The sequence below is a fragment of the Watersipora subatra genome, chromosome 4 (genome assembly GCF_963576615.1).
Source record: "Watersipora subatra chromosome 4, tzWatSuba1.1, whole genome shotgun sequence".
In the NCBI taxonomy this organism is placed as follows: Eukaryota; Metazoa; Bryozoa; class Gymnolaemata; order Cheilostomatida; family Watersiporidae; genus Watersipora; species Watersipora subatra.
The window spans coordinates 33975804-33995469 of record NC_088711.1 but is presented as its reverse complement, the minus strand read 5'-3'; the positions used below and the strand labels follow the sequence as shown (position 1 = coordinate 33995469).

At 36.6% G+C, this 19666-nt stretch overlaps 1 protein-coding gene across 1 annotated transcript; it reads left to right on the top strand.

Moving 5' to 3' along the window:
• Positions 1-573: 573 nt before the first annotated feature.
• LOC137394815 (uncharacterized) lies at positions 574-11515 on the top strand. Its single transcript, XM_068081585.1, has 4 exons — positions 574-836; positions 6954-7052; positions 9430-9576; positions 10249-11515. Exons 1-4 carry the CDS (start codon positions 629-631, stop codon positions 10398-10400), a joined length of 606 nt encoding a protein of 201 aa, XP_067937686.1. The 5' UTR covers positions 574-628; the 3' UTR covers positions 10401-11515.
• Positions 11516-19666: the final 8151 nt, after the last annotated feature.

Below are 19666 nucleotides of genomic sequence, written 5' to 3'. Positions count from 1 at the left end.
GAATTTGAGTACACACTGCGCAGCGGTCATTAGAGAATGGAATAACAAGACCTGTCTGTGAGCAATATTTAGTTTCAGCATCAGGTAATTATTCACCGATGGAATAATGGCAGCCGGTAATAATGGAGCCGTGCATTCTATATTCAGCACGCCCTATGATTATGAGGAATGTGATCTATTCTCGCTAGCTAACAATAACACGTGTAGCTAGTTGGGACCTACCAGCCGAAGCCCGCATCAAGCATTCTTAGTATTAAAGCCTTGCCTTTTGAAGGCTGTCAATACCAAATCTATAAAAAAATTTAACAAAATTATTTACAAAAAAGTTTAATTTAGTTCCGTTAACTTAAAAACCTGTTTTTGTATTTTCAATTTCATTTATGTCATTTTTCTTTCAGTAGGTATTTCAGCTATCGATAATGATTGTCGACATCGAGCTTATAATAAACATAATGCCGTAGCTAGGTTCTGGATTAAGGGTCATAGGTTTTCTGTCATAAATAGCTGGTGGTCATCAAAGCTTTGCTATCAAATAACACAGAACGTATATCTAGTAGCAAGTGATTATATGTGCCTGATTCCTATAGTAACTCAGAAAGAATAAATAATTTTATAGTGTAAAAAACTGATGAAGGGGGTAAAGACTACTAGGGCAGAGCGGATATATCTTATAGCACTGAATGCCTGTTTGTGGATAGAGTTGCTGCTATTGGGCTTGACAGTAGGATTTGATGCGTGGGCAGCAGAAACAGAGGGAACTAGTAGCGTTTCTGGAGATGGACAGTGGATCATAGGATTGTGGAGAGCGTGTTCAGTTCCGATGGCGGACTATGCAGGTATGAGTAATAGACTGAGATACGAGTAATAGAGAGAGGTATATTAGGAAGTACATAAGATGTGCAAGTGAGCTAAACATTACTCCTAAAGATAAACTCCCATATTCTAGAATATTCTGTCAGAAATTAGGTTACTACCTCAATATTAGGTATTTCAGTTCCTAAACATGAGCTATATGCATATATACATGTATTAGTACTACACTGTGTAGTAACAGTGTGTGGTGCAGTGTTGAACAGTGTGTGGTGCAGTGTTGAACAGTGTGTATTGCAGTGTTGAACAGTGTGTAATGCAGTGTTGAACAGTGTGTGGTGCAGTGTTGAACAGTGTGTAGTGCAGTGTTGGACAGTGTGTAATGCAGTGTTGAGCAGTGTGTAATGCAGTATTGAACAGTGTGTGGTGCAACTCAACAGTTTGAAATAATGTGACTGTCTCAACTTTCCCCTTGTCTCAACTAGCCCCACTTTCCTCTACAGTGTTGAACAGTGTGTGGTACAGAGGATGTAGTAGCACAAGATTTCTTTTAATAATCTGTTTGGTGGATTTGGTGAAGGGAGTCATTAACGTCAGGTGCTCTTCCCGCCATGATCAGGGGTTCAAACCCTGATCCTCTGCTAACTGGACTATTGGGTCTCGGCTGCTCTTTCAATAGAGTGTAACTCAAGTCACTTGCCGACCATATGTCTGCGAGTTTATCTCCTCTACAACTTGTGCAGGAGAAGGAGTTGGCAGTGGTCTTGAGCAGTGGTGTGATACAAAGGGGGAAACGGAGAATGTAACATTGTGTGATAGATGATAGATAGGGTAGAACAGCATGTTATGTGAAGAGAAATTGGGGATAATATTGAAGATGGTTGGGATGGTGAGCTGTGGCATATTTGCTATTAATGTAGATATGATGTTGAACAGCTGAGAATCCTGTGTTGGGGTGATGAGCTGCTGATAACAAGCACCTGTAATGACACATCAAACAAGAAAAGCAGGTGGCATGTGATGCGTGTACACAAATGATTATAAGCCAGGCATGGCGATTATCAAAGCATAACACACCTATTTACCAATATTCGATTGCCAAATATGATGTCAGTGCCGGAAAGAAAGCGACAAAGTGTGTCTGACTCTACCAACAATAACAATGGTGTCAGACGTCACAAATCGTCAGGCACTGCAGCACAGGGACCAGCTGCCCAGTTATCCATTTACTAACATCTGAATGAGGTGCTGTTATCTACAGTGATCCTCCTAATATGTGGGACGGTGGGGGTGAGATTACATGCTAAACCCACCCGCAAAATGGGAATTTCCATGAAATAGAAACTACATTTTTGACATGTGAGCCCTAAATTTAGCATCGGAAAACTTGCGATGCTTTCTTAACCTTCGTAGATACTATACATATAAGTACATGTTCTTGTACAGGGGCAAACTTGTATAGTACATATATTACATATATAATACTAAAACCCGTAAGAGATTAGCGAGAACTGAACAGAAAAGCATGACTGTGGCGAGAATCAAGGGCAGTCAATGCTAAATAGTTTGAGTCACTTACCGTTAGAATAGCAAAGTCATGGAAAGCTATTCATGGCGATTCTCTGTAGATGGAGAGATGTCCGAATTAATTCAGTAAGTAAAAAGTGGTCTCGAACTAATCTAGTAAAAGATTATATTTTTATCGCTGACAACAACCAGCTCCTTGTTCTAGGACTTTCATATCAATAGACTGTGTGCTCAGCATTCGTGACTTAGAGATGACACGGTACACTGCTACACCTATCTAAATGAAGGCCACATCGGTGGACAAAACACCCTGAAGTCATATAGTGACAGCGAAATATAATGTACTGCTGTGCAATGTACTAACTCTTCACTTTATTCATTTCAAAACAAGAAAATGGCTGCAGCTTTTAAGCATATGTAACTAATCATTATGGAATGAAAATAGAAAAACTCGAGTGGCCACGGAACACACAATACAGCGAAGCCGTAATAGTTAAAGCAGTGGAGTAGCAGGATTACTATTACTGTATAATTATGATAAATTCATATTTTTTAACTATTTTCAACAAAATATGTAACAATTTGGTACTTGGGTGCTACATATACAATTTGTATGTGAACTACGTGTAGATACTCAATTGGATAGATAATTTCCTGCAATAATCTATTAAGAATATGGGTTTGGGGCGCATACTGGTTGCTCCGCTTTCATTGCTCATGCGCAAACTTGCTAGTAGACCTAACCTGTTATATTAATACTTGTACATATCATTGCAATGGCTTTAAGTAGAAGAACATAGCTGTTAGGTATTTCTTTATGTAATGGAAGTTCAAGGGGCTGAAATTATTTGCATTTATTACCAAAAGCATTGTTTGATGATGATATCACTGAACAACTTCACTTTTTGTATCCTGAATAGCATTTTATAGCTTTACCAACATGCTTTACCAATGTACCTTTCCGACATACCTTACTGATGTACCTTACCGACGTACCGTGCCGACGTGCCTTACCGACGTGCTTTATCGACGTGCCTTACCGACGTGCCTTACCGACGTGCCTTACCGACGTGCCTTAGCCGCATACCTTACTAATGCAATGACTAAGTACCGTAAGTCCTTATGCTCAACCCGCGTGGCTTGTCGTTGGGTGTGGCTTCTGGTTCAGGGTCACAGGCCGCTGCTAAAGCCAAGTTTTTAAAACTTACTAGAGGCTCAGGGCGGTTTCTCGATAAATACGGTCTCTGCTCAGTTCCGCGCTATAACCATAGAATCGCAGTCATGATACACTTTTATGTACGAGGTTTTGGCGACCTTCTCGTTTATTTTCAAGGTCATGTTTATGGAATACTTTAGACTAAAGAAGAATTTATCGCTCATGTTTAACTCACTACAGTCATAGGTTATTAACACCGTTTCGTTCTTGACTGGTATCTTTCCATAAACGTGAAGCCGTCTAACAGCGCAATAAAAATCTAGCTGAGACATGGCCAGTAGGTTCTTGATGCAAGGGTTTAGGAATTTCAATTGGAACTTGGAAGTAAAAGAAAATTATTTTCACATGAACTGATGTAGCCTGATTTCTTATTCAAGAGGACAGGGGTATAGCGAAACCCGTCTCAACACTCTCGCTCCCGAAGGGGTCAAAGATAACAAAACCTCAGTCATTAGCCGCGGTCTGTGGGCATATGCGGCTTGTTGGAGGATTCTTTTTTCTTTCGTGAATCATCTGGTTTTGAGCACAAGCCGCACAGCTTGAGCATGAGGACTTACGGTACATGGTACGAGACATTGAAGGACCGTCTCATATTTGAGACTTGACCGTCTGCAATAATTTAAGCGTACAGGTGGAGCTAATTCATGTTTGAGGAGCACGTTAGTTGTCATAGTATGTATACAACATCTAGAGCATTTACATACATGACACCCGCTCCAGGGATGTAGATTGCCAGGAGATCTGAGCTGTGGAAGTCTTTAGTTAAGAAAGTTTAATACGTTCGTAGATATATTTGTTATATAACCAGGTGCATTGAAATAATACAATACTAATATTTACAAGATCAATAATTCTAGCGCTGTTCAGCCATCGAAGCTTATAAAGCTGTTTCGTGTTGTTTTAATAAAAATTCAGTGGCTAGTTTTATATTCTGTGCTACACGAGGCTCCTTTACGCAGCTGCAGAAATACCCATGCATGTTTTGTTGATAGACACATTCAATACATGATATATAGTAAAGCCTCAACTTACGATCACCTGTACATAGCAATATTGTGACGATTTAAAAGTTGAACAAATGTTTGTTTTGGCTATTATTTAATTTTTTACATAATGCATTTGTTTTCATGCTACTTGTAATTATTTGAATTATTTATCATTGTTTTTGAACCATAATATAAATTAAATAAAAAACATCTACAGGACTGTTAACTTTTTATAATTTTATAAGCCTTATCTAAATAGTCAGACACCGCTCATGGTTAAATGTCAGTTTTTATTTTTTGCCATCTAATATATGCCTTGCATAGCTGTAATTACCCTTCAATAATTATGTCAGATATCTTATGTGTGTTTACAAAACTTTTATTTATAATAGCAGCCAATATACAACGTATATCGTTTTATCATATTCCAACAACTGAACTCATTGGTTCACTATATTAGCGTGATGTTTCCATTTTGTCTAAAAGGATTTTACCTCCGCCGTTGCCACAGTGTTCATCACAGACTACATGTATACGTATGTACGAATTTAATTACAGAGTCATAACACCGTGTAAATGGAAGGCTATCATGAGCTGTATACCAGCTCTACATCTGACAGGGTGCTTTATAAATAACAGTCGAACTTATTGCAAGCTATTTTGATTTCATATTCATGATCACAAGTGCGAGTTGGTGCATGTAAGTGTGAGTTGGTGCATGTGGGTGTGAGTTGGTGCATGTAGGTATGAGCTGGTGCATGTGGGTGCAAGCTGGTGCATGTGGGTGCGTGGTGGTGCATGTGGGTGCGTGGTGGTGCATGTGGGTGTGTGCTGGTGCATGTGGGTGTTAGCTGGTGCATGTGGGTGTGAGTTGGTGCATATGGGTGTGAGTTGGTGCATGTGGGTGTTAGCTGGTGCATGTGGGTGTGAGTTGGTGCATATGGGTGCGAGTTGGTGCATATGGGTGTGAGTTGGTGCATGTGGGTGTGAGTTGGAATATGTGGGTGTGAGTTGGTGCATGTGGGTGCGAGTTAGTGCACGTGGGTGCGTGCCGGTGCATGTGGGTGCATGCCAGTACATGTGGGTGTGAGTTGTTGTATGTATTATTGTTATTGTTGTAGGTATTGTTAGTATTGTTGCCAGAGGTATGATTGTTACTAATATTGTCATAGGTACAATTGTTACTATTGTTGTTGGAGTTATGTAGCTATTTGACTAGTTAAAATAACTTAATCCTATGTGCAATGCTTCTTTGTAAGGGTTTTGTATAACTTCGCTTAAGACAGACTAATACATATCACAAAAAATGTTGAAGGCTCATTTTATCACATCCAGTATTTTTTAGAATATATTGCTATGAGGTTTATGGCTTATTGTAAGCCTCTCTCTGTGAATATGAGCAACAGCATATTGCTATTGCAATAACTCAAAACTCCAAAAGGTTTAGTATTATTTGAAGTTTTGTTTTGTTTGTACCTATCTTGCTTAAATATTAAAAAACATTAAAAAGCATAAAGCTAAGTTATGAACACAACCAAACTTTTTAAATTTCACTTTAGATGAAGTATTTATTGACGTATTCAGCAATTAAAATAAATATATATAACCACTAGCCTTTCAACAGCCAAATGGCACAAATGGCAGACCAAGGAAGACAACCTACAGCTGATATCGGTATATGTGCAAGCATTAAGAAGTTATTACTGTATAAAGTTGTGAAAGTTCTCATTCCTCGCTTCCCATCAGTAGAGAAGTTAGGTTGTGCAGCTTTGTGATGTCACTAGCTAGTTCACTTGCAGCTTTGTGATGTCACTAGCTAGTTCACTTGCCGCTTTGTGGCATCACTAGCTAGTTCACTTGCAGCTTTGTGACGTCACTAGCTAGTTCACTTGCAACTTTGTGACATCACTAGCTAGTTCACTTGCAGCTTTGTGATGTCACTAGCCTTTTCACCTGCCGCTTTGTGACATCACTAGCTAGTTCACCTGCCGCTTTGTGACATCACTAGCTAGTTCACCTGCCGCTTTGTGGCGTCACTAGCTAGTTCACTTGCAGCTTTGTGACGTCACTAGCTAGTTCACTTGCAACTTTGTGACATCACTAGCTAGTTCACTTGCAGCTTTGCGACGTCACTAGCTAGTTCACTTGCAACTTTGTGGCGTCACTAGCTAGTTCACTTGCAGCTTTGTGACGTCACTAGCTAGTTCACTTGCAACTTTGTGACATCACTAGCTAGTTCACTTGCAGCTTTGCGACGTCACTAGCTAGTTCACAAACCATTTTATAGTGACAGGCTTCCACTACTTGTAACACAATACTGATGGTTTTTAATAACAAGACTTGAAGCAAGAATGTTTTGTTATCAGTTTGAGGACATGAAACTTTGCACAGGATATATCTGCCCTTTTTTCCAGGTGTTCTCTCTTTCTACCCGTCCCAGCAATATAACTGCACAACTCTTGGCCAGTATAAGAAGCTTGCTGGAGTCTTCATTCAGAGAGGCTTGGCATTTGGTAAGAACTGAGCACTTTTCCATTAAAATTTTAATTTTTATTAAATTCAAGTCAGCTGAATGTACAGATATTGAGTGAATCAATATGTCCCAGCGAATATGGCAAACTCCTTAAAAGACTTCTTTGCGATTAAATTCTATTGTATTATTTTATGTAAACTAGTATCCTGGTAGGCTCATGCGCCATGAAAGATCATCATGTGTAATAGCTATATGCACAACTAGTCCACATTATAGCAAGGTGATCAAGTGGTGCAGTTGTTAGTGGGCTTATCTGCTGAGCCGAGTATCTGAGTTCAATTTTTGTGGGATGTATTTTTTTTGTCTCAATAATCAATTGGTCTAAGCATATAGCCTGCTTATTAGTTTGGATAGTATGAATGTTTTGCAGATAGGAGGGTTACTATAACATACTACATGTAGTACTAGATGTATTGCGGGTAGGAAAGTTGCCATAACATACTAGTACTAGATGTATTGTAGGTAAGAGAGTTGCTATAACATACTAGTACTAGATGTATTGCAGGTAGAAGGGTTACTATAACGTACTAGTACTAGATGTATTGCAGGTAGAAGAGTTGCCATAACATACTAGTACTAGATGTATTGCAGGTAGGAGAGTTAGTATAACATACTAGTACTAGATGTATTGTAGGTAGGAGAGTTACTATAACATACTAGCACTAAATGTATTGCAAGTAGGAAAGTTGCTATAACATACTAGTACTAGATATATTGTAGGTAGGAGAGTTGCTATAACATACTAGTACTAGATGTATTGCAAGGAGAGTTGCTATAACATACTAGTTCTAGATGTATTGTAGGTAGGAGAGTTGCTATAACATACTAGTTCTAGATGTATTGCAGGTAGGAGGGTTGCTATAACATACTAGCACTTGATGTATTGCAGGTAAGAGAGTTACTATAACATACCAGTACTAAATGTATTGCAAGTAGGAGAGTTAGTATAACATACTAGTACTAGATGTATTGCAAGGAGAGTTACTATAACATACTAGTACTAAATGTATTGCAAGTAGGAGAGTTACTATAACATACTAGCACTAAATGTATTGCAAGTAGGAAAGTTGCTATAATATACTAGTACTAGATATATTGTAGGTAGGAGAGTTGCTATAACATACTAGTTCTAGATGTATTGCAGGTAGGAGGGTTGCTATAACATACTAGTACTAGATGTATTGCAGGTAGGAGGGTTACTATAACATACTAGTACTAGATGTATTGCAGGTAGAAGAGTTGCCATAACATACTAGTACTAGATGTATTGCAGATAGGAGAGTTGCTATAACATACTAGTACTAGATGTATTGCAAGAAGGAGAGTTGCTATAACATACTAGTTCTAGATGTATTGTAGGTAGGAGAGTTGCTATAACACACTAGTACTAGATGTATTGCAGGTAGGAGGGTTACTATAACATACTAGTACTAGATGTATTGCAGGTAGAAGAGTTGCTATAACATACTAGTACTAGATGTATTGCTGGTAGGAGGGTTACTATAACATACTAGTACTAGATGTATTGCAGGTAGAAGAGTTGCCATAACATACTAGTACTAGATGTATTGCAGATAGGAGAGTTGCTATAACATACTAGTACTAGATGTATTGCAAGAAGGAGAGTTGCTATAACACACTAGTACTAGATGTATTGCAGGTAGGAAGGTTACTATAACATACTAGTACTAGATGTATTGCAGGTAGAAGAGTTGCCATAACATACTAGTACTAGATGTATTGCAGGTAGGAGAGTTACTATAACATACTAGTACTAGATGTATTGCAGGTAGGAGAGTTACAATAGTAGTACTAGTCATGTAAAGAATTTGCCTGATTTCAAGAACTTGCTTTGCAGGTTATTTTGTACCAACAAAATTATTTACAATTAAACAGTAGTGATTTATTAAATCTAATAGTAACTCAAACATGTTACATCGTTATTCACAGTATAATCTACAAATAACAAAAACATACCGAAAAATGAATTTTTCTAGAAGCTTCTACTTAATGTCTGCTGTTCAATACAATCGATTCATGATGTACCACTTGCTAGCCTTGCTTCTAAAAGATTACTCAAGCGATAGAGGTTCATTATTTATACAATGTTCAAAATTGTTACACCGAGTCTGTCCAGAAGAGAAAAGTTTTACTTTTTGTAGGGGCATGATTTATAGCAAACTTGTTTGCATAAAATAATTCACATCAGTAATGCAAAAATATAAACTCAAGCATGACTTGTTACACTCTGAAGACAATTTTATCACCTGCTTAGCTCTGTCATTTCTTTATGGTGATTGCTTGTGATGTTAGCAAGTTTTTACTTTGTGGTTTACATGCCTTTTGCTTCATTTCAGAGCTTGAAATTCTCTCTCTAGTCCTTATTGCGCTGGCTGGGGCAATGATCTTAGCAGCCCATATATTCTTTGTCTGTGGATATGTTCCTAAGGCTAAATGTAAGACATGCGGGCTAGGAGGACTAACAGCTGTACTGATAACTTCAGGTATGTCAAATAACTTTAAATAACAAGAAAGTTGTCCCCTCCTTACAATATTTTTGAGGAAAGGAAATACTATACTATTAGCATGTTAAACACATCTTAATTTAAACTTCAATGTAAACGATTTAGCTATATGTACTATGATACATTTAATTCATGTGAAATTGTTGCTGAATATCTGTATTACATATCACTACTGAATGTCTCTATTGCGTATATCTATTGCATATCTCTATTACATATCACTACTGAATGTCTCTATTGCGTATATCTATTGCATATCTCTATTACATATCACTACTGAATGTCTCTATTGCGTATATCTATTGCATATCATTATTGCGTATCTCCGTTTCCCATCTCTGCTGTATGTATCTATAACATATCTTGATTGTATGAATATATGATTGCACATCTCCATTGCACATCTCCATTGCACATCTCTATTGCACATCTCTATTGCATATATCTATTGCATATCTCTGTAACATATCTCTAAAACATATCTCTATAACATATCTCTATAACATATCTCTATAACATATCTCTGTAACATATCACTATTACACATATCTTTAGCATATCTCTACAGCATATCTCTATTGCATACCTCTATTGCGTATTTTATTGATGCGTTGAAGTGTTGTGTTTACAGCTCAGTGGCATGTGTTGCAGGTGTCTGTCAGGTAATCGCACTTGTCACCATATATTTCATGATGAATAAAGAAATGACACTGCAGCTTTCTTACTATCTTACGCTAGCAAACCTTCTTCCAACATGGTTGACAGCTATAGGAACTCTAACTGTCACCTGCAGAACCAGCTGATAGCCGAGTAGACTTAACATATTTCGAGGTCAGTAGGATTCTCGCCACCATTTCCTATTGAGTGCTCGAGATCTATGTCATGTTTTGCACTCAAGTCTCATCTGGATGTTAAAGATTTCAATGAAAACTTTATATCTAAAGCCCCCCTTTGTTTGATTCCTGACGGAGCTCTTCTGTCAAGAAAAAAGCCAAGAAAAGCCAAAGAGAGTTCTTGCTTGAACCAGAATGACTGGGATGTCAAGCACCATTTTCTCTTTATTTTGTTTAATCTTGACAATAGCATAGGTAAGTGACTCATGAATGAATCACACCCTTATATGTAGCTTGATCTTTATTTTTAACCCCTGAAGGTAGTACAACCTTTCATAACATGAAAGTTCCTAAACGAATTCTGTTTGGCTCTTGTTGTCACCATTACACTGTTTAGGAAAGGCTGTACAGCAGGTGAAATATGAGTTGATAGAACATATTTGAAGAAAGAGCTTGTCTAGCTTTATGGCTATGATGTGGCTAGAGGTACACGAATTGTATATTTTTTTATTAAAACCTTTTAATATACAATGCGCTCAAAATGAGGCTGAGGTCAATGAGTTTTGTAATGCATCCTTATTATGCCTTTAGCGAGGCCATCATATGTAACAAACTTCTAAAACAGAGTGTTCAGCTTCTCAAAAAGTTCTGTTTCTAACTGGTTTTGAACCCACGAATCGGAATCTGGCTACTCATGCACCTGCCATGTAGTAAAAGACAAGGTAAAGTTCCCTTCACAAAAACTCATTTGCTGAAGTCCCAAAACTCAACAAAACAAGAGAATTGTATCAAATGTTGAAGTTAAGAAGTAGAGAAAGTACTAATAATGATGACCACTTTTAATGTTTAAACAATCCGGATTGTGAAAACCTGACGGAAAGATTTGCACAAGAACTTTGAGCTTGTCACAATAAGGTTGGGAGCATTTGACTCTGTGTGAGCAACTTGTCGCCAACTGTCACCACCTGTCGCCAACTGTCACTACCTTAAATGGCTGAGATATTGTTATTAATTAACCTGCTGGTATGTTCTTGTCCACCTTCTATATTTTTGCTATTCGTTTAATCATCCAGTTAGCCGTTGACCGATATATTATGCAAAATGTTTTTATCGGTCAGCTTTCAGTTTTGCCTGTCTAATGACTATTTTTATTACAGACATCCTTTTTTATGAATGTACTAGCTGAATTCCCAGTGTTGCACAGGTAATAAAAAGGTTTTTGCACAGAAACAACATATACAACATTTACCATTCTAACTTGAATAAATGAAGGTGTTTCATTTATTTCTATGTACTGTGTTTATTGTTTACTGTGTTTATTTCTGTGTAATTCATACCGTATCGGCTGCAATGACTACTACAGATCTGTAGTGATTGCAATAGTCTTTCTGGCCATATGATTTTGAGCATTTTTCTTCTGGTATGGCTTCACACATAACACTAGCTGCAGTGTTGAGAATGAAGCCATGAAAGATTGGCATGTGTAATAAGGATGCGCTGTACAGTATGTATCCATGGTGTAGCCAGTCAGACAGCGTAGCGTATTGGATGAATGCCTGTCCGCATAACTGCAGGTTCCAAGTTCAAATCCAGTGCAAAGAGGATTTTGCATTCTTGAAACTTTATCGTTGTAGCTGGACACGCAGACAGACCCACTTTGAGATTTATATAAATAGCTAAAAGTGCTAATGAATGAAAATTTAGATCTCTGTAACATATTTGATGGTAAGCCTTAGTAGTATAGTATAGCAGTACAGTGTTGCCTTGCCGTTGCCGGTAGTGTTGCCTTGTTAGGTTTTGGAAAACAACTCTCCGTTATCGTGGCATTAGCTCATTCAGTCAGTAGACCCCGCGGTTCACAATAGCAAACATTGAATTTATACAGTGTAGGGGTAACACCTAACTTAAAAAGTAGATTCATGGAAAATAAAACATTTCAAATTAACTATATTTACTAATTTTGAGATTGGTAGGGGGTCGTAACATATGCTTAAAGTTAAATATAATTGCCCGAAATCACCCGAACAGCGTCCTTTTTTCCCTAGTTTTTGATAAATATTTTGTCATCCCTAATATAAAATGACAAAGCCTTTCACTATTGTCATGTTGTTTGACCTGGCCAATAAGATAGGTAGAACAGCAGGCAAAGCTGTGCAGTGTTGTTTACATACTCAAAATCTAAATATAAACCTATTTTGGGCGATTTCACAATGGTGACTATTAGTATCACAAATGCTGGTGAATGGCAACTGACTGATCATTTATATCATTGCTGCAACCATAGACCTATTAACTATACTTAGTATAGTTAATAGGTCTCTATGGCTCCAACTAAGTGTAATAGGAGTTATATACTATTGTCAACAAGTGAGAGCAACTCCCAAGCGGTCTACTTAATTCCTCAGTTCATCAAATGACTTTCTACTACTGCTAATACCGATAAAGCTGTGATGCTGAAACCTAAAACATTCCTCCCTTCGGCTAACCTAAAATAAAATACATGTACTCGCTTGTCTATCATAATAATGGAACAACTAGCATTATCGTGTTTAGCTCTTATTTTGTGCATGCTATACGTAGATAATACTTAACAACCATAGACAAAATACCCAGCAACCACAGACAAAATATTTATATATTTACAATAGTTTTTTCGTTACACTGCTGTTAGACTGAAATATTTCATGTCATATTTTTTATTGTTTTGTGGTTATATTCATTAGCATGCATTATTCTTGTTGAGGCCTATACCATAAAACTAATGCAACAAACCTAGGCCGACTTGTCATAAATAATTCATTGTGCATTATATATAGTATACAATACATTAAGTAAATATAATATATAAGGTGTATTATACTATACATAATATCATAAAGCTGTCCAAGTGCCTATCTATATACATGTATATATTTCTCATAGTTTGTGCATTCGTCGTTATGATCGTCCAGCTATAGCTACTGATATCTTGGAATAACGAAATATAAAAATAAATTTGAACTTGGACTTGGACACTCCGGTTAACCAGTCAGACACCGTACCAACTCAGCCACACAAACTTGATCACTTCACTAGTGATATATGTCGCTATATGGGAGCAGGGTGATTGCCTAACCTCACCGAGAGGGTAGCTCATATTAGCACGCTTACTCAAATTATGCATTGGCAATGTGCCAGGCTAATAGCGAGTGGCAGGCAACTCTCATTACCTCTCATTGTTTATAAGCTGATTTTCAATACTCCGGCAACGCCGGGTAGCACAGCTAGTATATATACAAGTCTAAGTGTTTGTTTGTCTGTCGTATGTCCAGTTTATAGCGACTAGATTAAAACCTGTTGAGTTTGCAGCGCTTGAACTACAAGAAACATATTTAACATATAACAACAGTTACCACTCTAACCTTTATACTACATATCATGAGAAAAGTGTTTTGTGCAGTTCAAATAAAATAAGAGAAAAAATAAAACAACTGTAAAGGTGTTCAAATGTGAAATAATTAGCGAGTAATGGCTAAACAAAGTATGATTTGTTACAATGGTTACAATGAAAAGTGAATTAATACTGATACAATTAAAATAAACTGAAAAATGAATAAATAAAAATCATGAATATGTTGAATTAATAAAAACAAAGAGTGCATGGAAGTGTTTATAAAAAAAGGGTTCTGTTGCCGAAGAAGTTATCTATCAAAATTTGGAATACATTTATAGTGGTACAGCTCGATATTCAATACTCGCGAAAATGTAAAAATAAGATATTCAAATTAAATATATCAGTGAAGCATGCGAGGGTATTTTGTCTGACCGAACTAAGAGAGAAAGTATAGACAATTCCTACTTGAAAATGTTCATATGAAAAATTTCTAGTGTTTCAATTTCTAGTGATTGCCCTTTGCAATAACCGAAAGCTGATGATTGAAATTTTTCTATTACAGTTGCACTGTAATGGAACATTTGAAATTGAAATGGCACAATTAAAAAGTACAAATATAGAAAAATGAATAATGAATTTTGAAATGGATTTTACAGAAATTTACAAGAACAAACGAAAAAGGTTATAATAATTCATAATAAAATGTACATATTTAGTTTTAATAGCGATAAGGATACCATAGAGGAGCTAGATTAGATGAGAATAGCTTAGCCTGTAGTTATGTGCATTTGTTTCTTGCGATTGCAACCGTCACGAGTTAAATTCCAGTTCAGTGGAGAATCATCATCGCAAGACTTTAATCGCTGTAGATGTACACGACGATGACGATGACAGAAAACAAAAGACCAACGAAAGACAAACATTGAATTTTATCCCACGACCAAACGAGCGGAGCGAATGTTTGAGAGTTTTTATGATAAATGCATGTGCACACAACTTCCAAAAATTATTCATCAACAACGTCGCAAACCCTTGTACCAAAATCTCATCAACAAATTTAACCATTTTTCTGTGGAGTCGTTTAAGTATAATAACGATACAAAACACATATAAACCTATTTAAATATATTACCAAGTCTTTTAAAAGTGTCGACAGTATCTTAAAACTTACCCATCTGAACGGATTATACACAAATAGACAGATTAATTTGACCGAAAATCGTTATTAAAACTTGCTAAGCCTTACTTTTATCAAAATTAAGACCGGCAAATGAAACGCTGAGCGACAGAGAATAGAACCATTAAGTCGTGCGCATTTCACGAAAAAATAACGTGCACATTTCACCAGTCTATAGCGTTGTCGAATTGTCGAAGGTTTCTGTAATTAACGTAGGAGTACTGAAATATAATTGTTTCTTTTTTGCCTATTTCAAAGTAACTGACATTTTAGACACTTTTGAGTACTTTGGTATTCTAACTGATGTCCAACGCAGTGAAAGTAAAGGAAATGACGATGATATTTTTTCTAACGATTCTTATGAGATTATTACAATAACTAATTATAAGTTTGGATGGCTATTGAAGTGTTATAGTCACACTAACAACATTGATAATGGGCAATATGTGACCTGTTATTATTTTTTCTAAATAGTTTTGTTAAATAGATTTTCTAAAAATCTATATAAATATCACAACTTCTTGATATTGTTAGCTATGACATTTTGTAATGTAAACAAAATTATGCATTGGTTTTCTATTATTACTGTATTACTATAATAATAATATTGGTTATTCTAAAAATATCAGTGCATTTTACTTCTAATATTGCATTTCTCCTATTGCAGGGGGAGAGATATAAACATATAATCCTTTCCTTTCATTATTGCTATTTGTTGTACATAATAACACCCAGTACATTACAGCTACCATTGCAGTTATCCTATTCCACTGCAGTGCCATTTGACTGCTAATATTGCATTTCTCAACCATCAGTACCCTTTCTTTTTTCCAATATCACTTTGGTCGTGGGCTGTATGACAGGAGAATTTCTAGTATATATATATACTAGCAATTCCCCTGTCATACAGCCCACGACCTGATAATGGAATAAGTGATAATGGAAAAAAGAAATGGCAGTGCTGGTTGTTGAAAAAATAGTTGTCAAAAAGTATGTTTTACAACAATAAATCACACCTAATCACACACAAAATCACACCTAATCTACTATTATCTCAAACCTATGTTTTACAACAATAAATCACACCTAATCACCCAAAAAATCACACCTAATTTACTACTATCTCAAACCTATGTTTTACAACAATAAAATAAATATTAATTAAAGCTGTAGGCCTAACCTACTGTAATGTATGTAATTTAACAACAAAAATAAGGAAATATGTTTATTATAACTCTGAAATGCAAAATTAGAAGTACAATGGCAAGCTACTGTGTACTATACACAGTTTGAAAGTTGGTTGTGTTGAATGTAGAAGGGTTTTGATAGCGATCTTTAACAAAAAGCAAGTATGAGCGTTCACGCGTCTGGAAGTTTTCTGCAAACTGGAGCAAAATAAAAAATGTTCTCGTCATAAAGGGGCATTGTAGTTCAGCTCTAGCTTGTACATAAGTTGTAAAAAATTTTGGCTAACGTTTTAAATAATTTAATGAAACCTTTGGTAATTGGACAAAAAAACATAGGCTGATAAACTGTGTACCACAATTTCGTACCTGTAAATCGGTCTACGCCTCAAACGGTCTACGTTTATTACAGAAACCTTCGGATAAATTCGATTAATTGTTTTTATAATTAAATCTAACAAAAATATTAGAAACCTTAGCAAGTAAACAATGCCATAGACTGGTGAAATGAGCATGTTTTTCTCGTGAAATACGCACTGCTAAATAGTTCTACTATCTGTTGCGCGGCTTTATTGGCGTATCGTAGGCCGGTCTTAACTATTATTAAACGAAGCTTTTCAAGCGTTTTGTGGCCGAATTAATCTGTCTATTTATGTATAATCCGTTCAGATGGGTAAGTTTTAAAATACTGTCAACACTTTTCAAAGACTTGGTAATATATTTAAATAGGTTTATATGTGTTTTGTAATGTTATTATACTTAAACTACTCCACAGAACAACGGTTAAATTTGTTGATGAGATTTCTGTACAAGGGTTTGCGACGTTGTTGATGAATAATTTTCGTAAGTTGTGTGCACATGTATTTATCATAAAAACTCTCAAACATTCGCTCCGCTCGTTTGGTCGTGGGACTAGCTGCATAACTACCCGTCTATGGGAACAGATTCACGTACAGCAAGAGGTTTATTGAGAGTTGTCTTTCATACTGTAAAACAACTCCAAATATGCAGCCTGCTGAGATTGCTGCCCTGATCAGACTGCATACACATAGGTAAGCAGTCATACATGTCAATAATGTTGGGGAGAACAATGGAAATCTGCAATTTGTTTGACAGCTAGTCTACAATGCATCAGTCTAGAACCACTCAAATCGGAGTTGTCCTAATTTTGTATCAGAGAACTGAAAATGAAATTGACATTGCTAGGCAAACTGTTCTTCAAACTGACAGTATTAAAAAAGTTTGCATGATTTAACAAATTCTACAAAATATATCGCTATCACCAGCATTTAGTGAATGAAAACTCCTACATGCTTGAAACACTAATCAGGGCTCACCAGTTCTTTGTCTATAGCCTGTGTTTTAACACGGTATATTAAAATAGTACAATGTAATGTGGTTGTGTTGATAAAATTTACTATCAGCAAAATTTACATGTATAACACCACAGACCGTATGATGTCAAGGCAAATACAGCATTCGCACCTTACAATAATAAAACAGCGCCAACATGATAGCCTTTTTTATGAGATACAATAAGGAAAACGAATGCATGAAAATATATGCATGAAAATATATGCATGTATATACTGAAAGATATGTTAGAAAATGCTGCATGTGGATAATATGTAGGTATAGCAAAACAGGAAGGACATAGCATGACATAACAATACCATAACATTAGTTTAATGCAAGCATAACATAACAATAACACAATGTTAATTCAACGCAACAATTGCGGGTAGACAACATTTTTTGTTTTTCTGTTGGGTGTATGAACAAACAATTTTCGGCTTGTGCCTACTTTTGAGCAGGCAACGTACAGCTCACCGAGCAGCTGCTGTAGCTAGTCAATCATCTTCTTGTCGCTGCTGCATCTGGTCAGTGGTTTCTGCACGTCTGGCAGCTGTAGCAGCTGCTCTGAGCTGTTCGAGTCGCTGCTGAGTCGGCTCAGCAGTCTCTGCTCTTTTAGCAGCTGCAGCATCTATTCCGGCCTGCTATCGACGTACTTGTGTTTGTTCAGCGGTTTCTGTTCTTCTAGCAGCTGCTATTCTGTTTTGTTGTAGGTGTAGCTGTGTTTGCTCGGCAGTTTCTGCACTTGTAGCATGTGCAGTAGCTATTCGGTTTTGTTGTAGGCATAGCTGTGTTATCTCTGCAGTCTCTGCACTTCTAGCAGCTGCAGCATCTATTCTGGCCTGCTATCGACGTACTTGTGTTTGTTCAACGGTTTCTGTTCTTCTAGCAGCTGCAGTAGCTAATCTAGCTTGTTTCAGTTGTAGCCGTGTTTGCTCAGCAGTTTCTGCTTGTCTAGCTGCTGCTTTGCGAATTTGGTCTCTTTCTCTACAGGAATCAATCTGTTCTTGCGTTTTGGCAGTAGGCTTTTTGGGAGGCATGGTACTGCTTCAAGAGGTTTTAATTGGTAAAACTTCTGGTTTTTAGGTTATTTGAGGGATATTTTCAATTAGGAGCGTTTTTAAAAGTGAATGAGATGGTGTGCTTTTTTGTAATATATTCTGCTCTCTTTCTTCTCACTGTCGCTTATCACAACACTCGGAGTACTCGTGCAAGTTCTGTAGTAGCTGTAGTTCTGTAGTACTCGTAGCTGAAAAATAAGTAAAAGTAATTCAGATGCGGAAGGAAATGAACACGTTTACTATCACGAACAGTGGCAAATCCAACGTTTTTAAGTAGTTGATGTGTGGCAATTCATAGACAATACAACATTGAATGAGAAGTACTAACCTTTTTGAAGTAGAAATTTAGTAGGTAGAACGCAGTAGCAGTACTCGTGCAAGTTCTGTAGTAGCTGTAGTTCTGTAGTACTCGTAGCTGGAAAAAAAGTAAAAGTAACTAAGCTGCGGAAGGAAATGAACATTGTTACTATCCCAAACAGTGGCAAATCCAACGTTTTTAACACTTTCACTGCCGTTGACGCATTTATGCGTTCTCTATTGTCGACTGCCATAGACGAATTTTTGCGACTTTCCCAGCAATTGCGTAGTAGGCTCTAACTGAATTTTATTATTCGTTGATAACGTAACCAACAATCTTTAGGAGTTTTATGGTAGTGACCATGTTGTCTGAAAACTTCTCTATAAAATCAGCTTAAAATTTAATTTTGAATCTATGTTTGGGAATTTCCAACTTAAAAATTAACATTTTTGTGTAAGTTTTGTAAGTGCCTCCCGAGTTAGAAAAGAAATAATTACTCATGTTGATGACATTATAGCCGATTCAGATTTAGATTTTACATGAATAATTAAAATAGCAATAGCAGCACTGACTCTGATGGTGGTGAAAGTAATGGTTTTGTAAGAATAAGGAACATTGTAGAGGATGGTTTTAACTTGGTAGCGATCGCAGCTTCACATCGCTTTATCAATGCACAAAATGTAGATACAATGAATTGTTTGCATAGCAGTGTTTGTTAACATGTTGGCAAAATAAAATATATAACCAAAACATTCTAGATAGAGTTTGAAATTGAAAAAAATATTGTATA

What these genes read in the sequence shown, in the direction of transcription:
- LOC137394815 (XM_068081585.1), top strand. Translation starts at nt 629, where the DNA reads ATGAAGGGGGTAAAGACTACTAGGGCAGAGCGGATATATCTTATAGCA. An exon ending in TCCGATGGCGGACTATGCAG is followed by an intron (nt 837 to 6,953) that starts GTATGAGTAATA and finishes CCTTTTTTCCAG; the next exon opens with GTGTTCTCTCTTTCTACCCG. An exon ending in TCAGAGAGGCTTGGCATTTG is followed by an intron (nt 7,053 to 9,429) that starts GTAAGAACTGAG and finishes GCTTCATTTCAG; the next exon opens with AGCTTGAAATTCTCTCTCTA.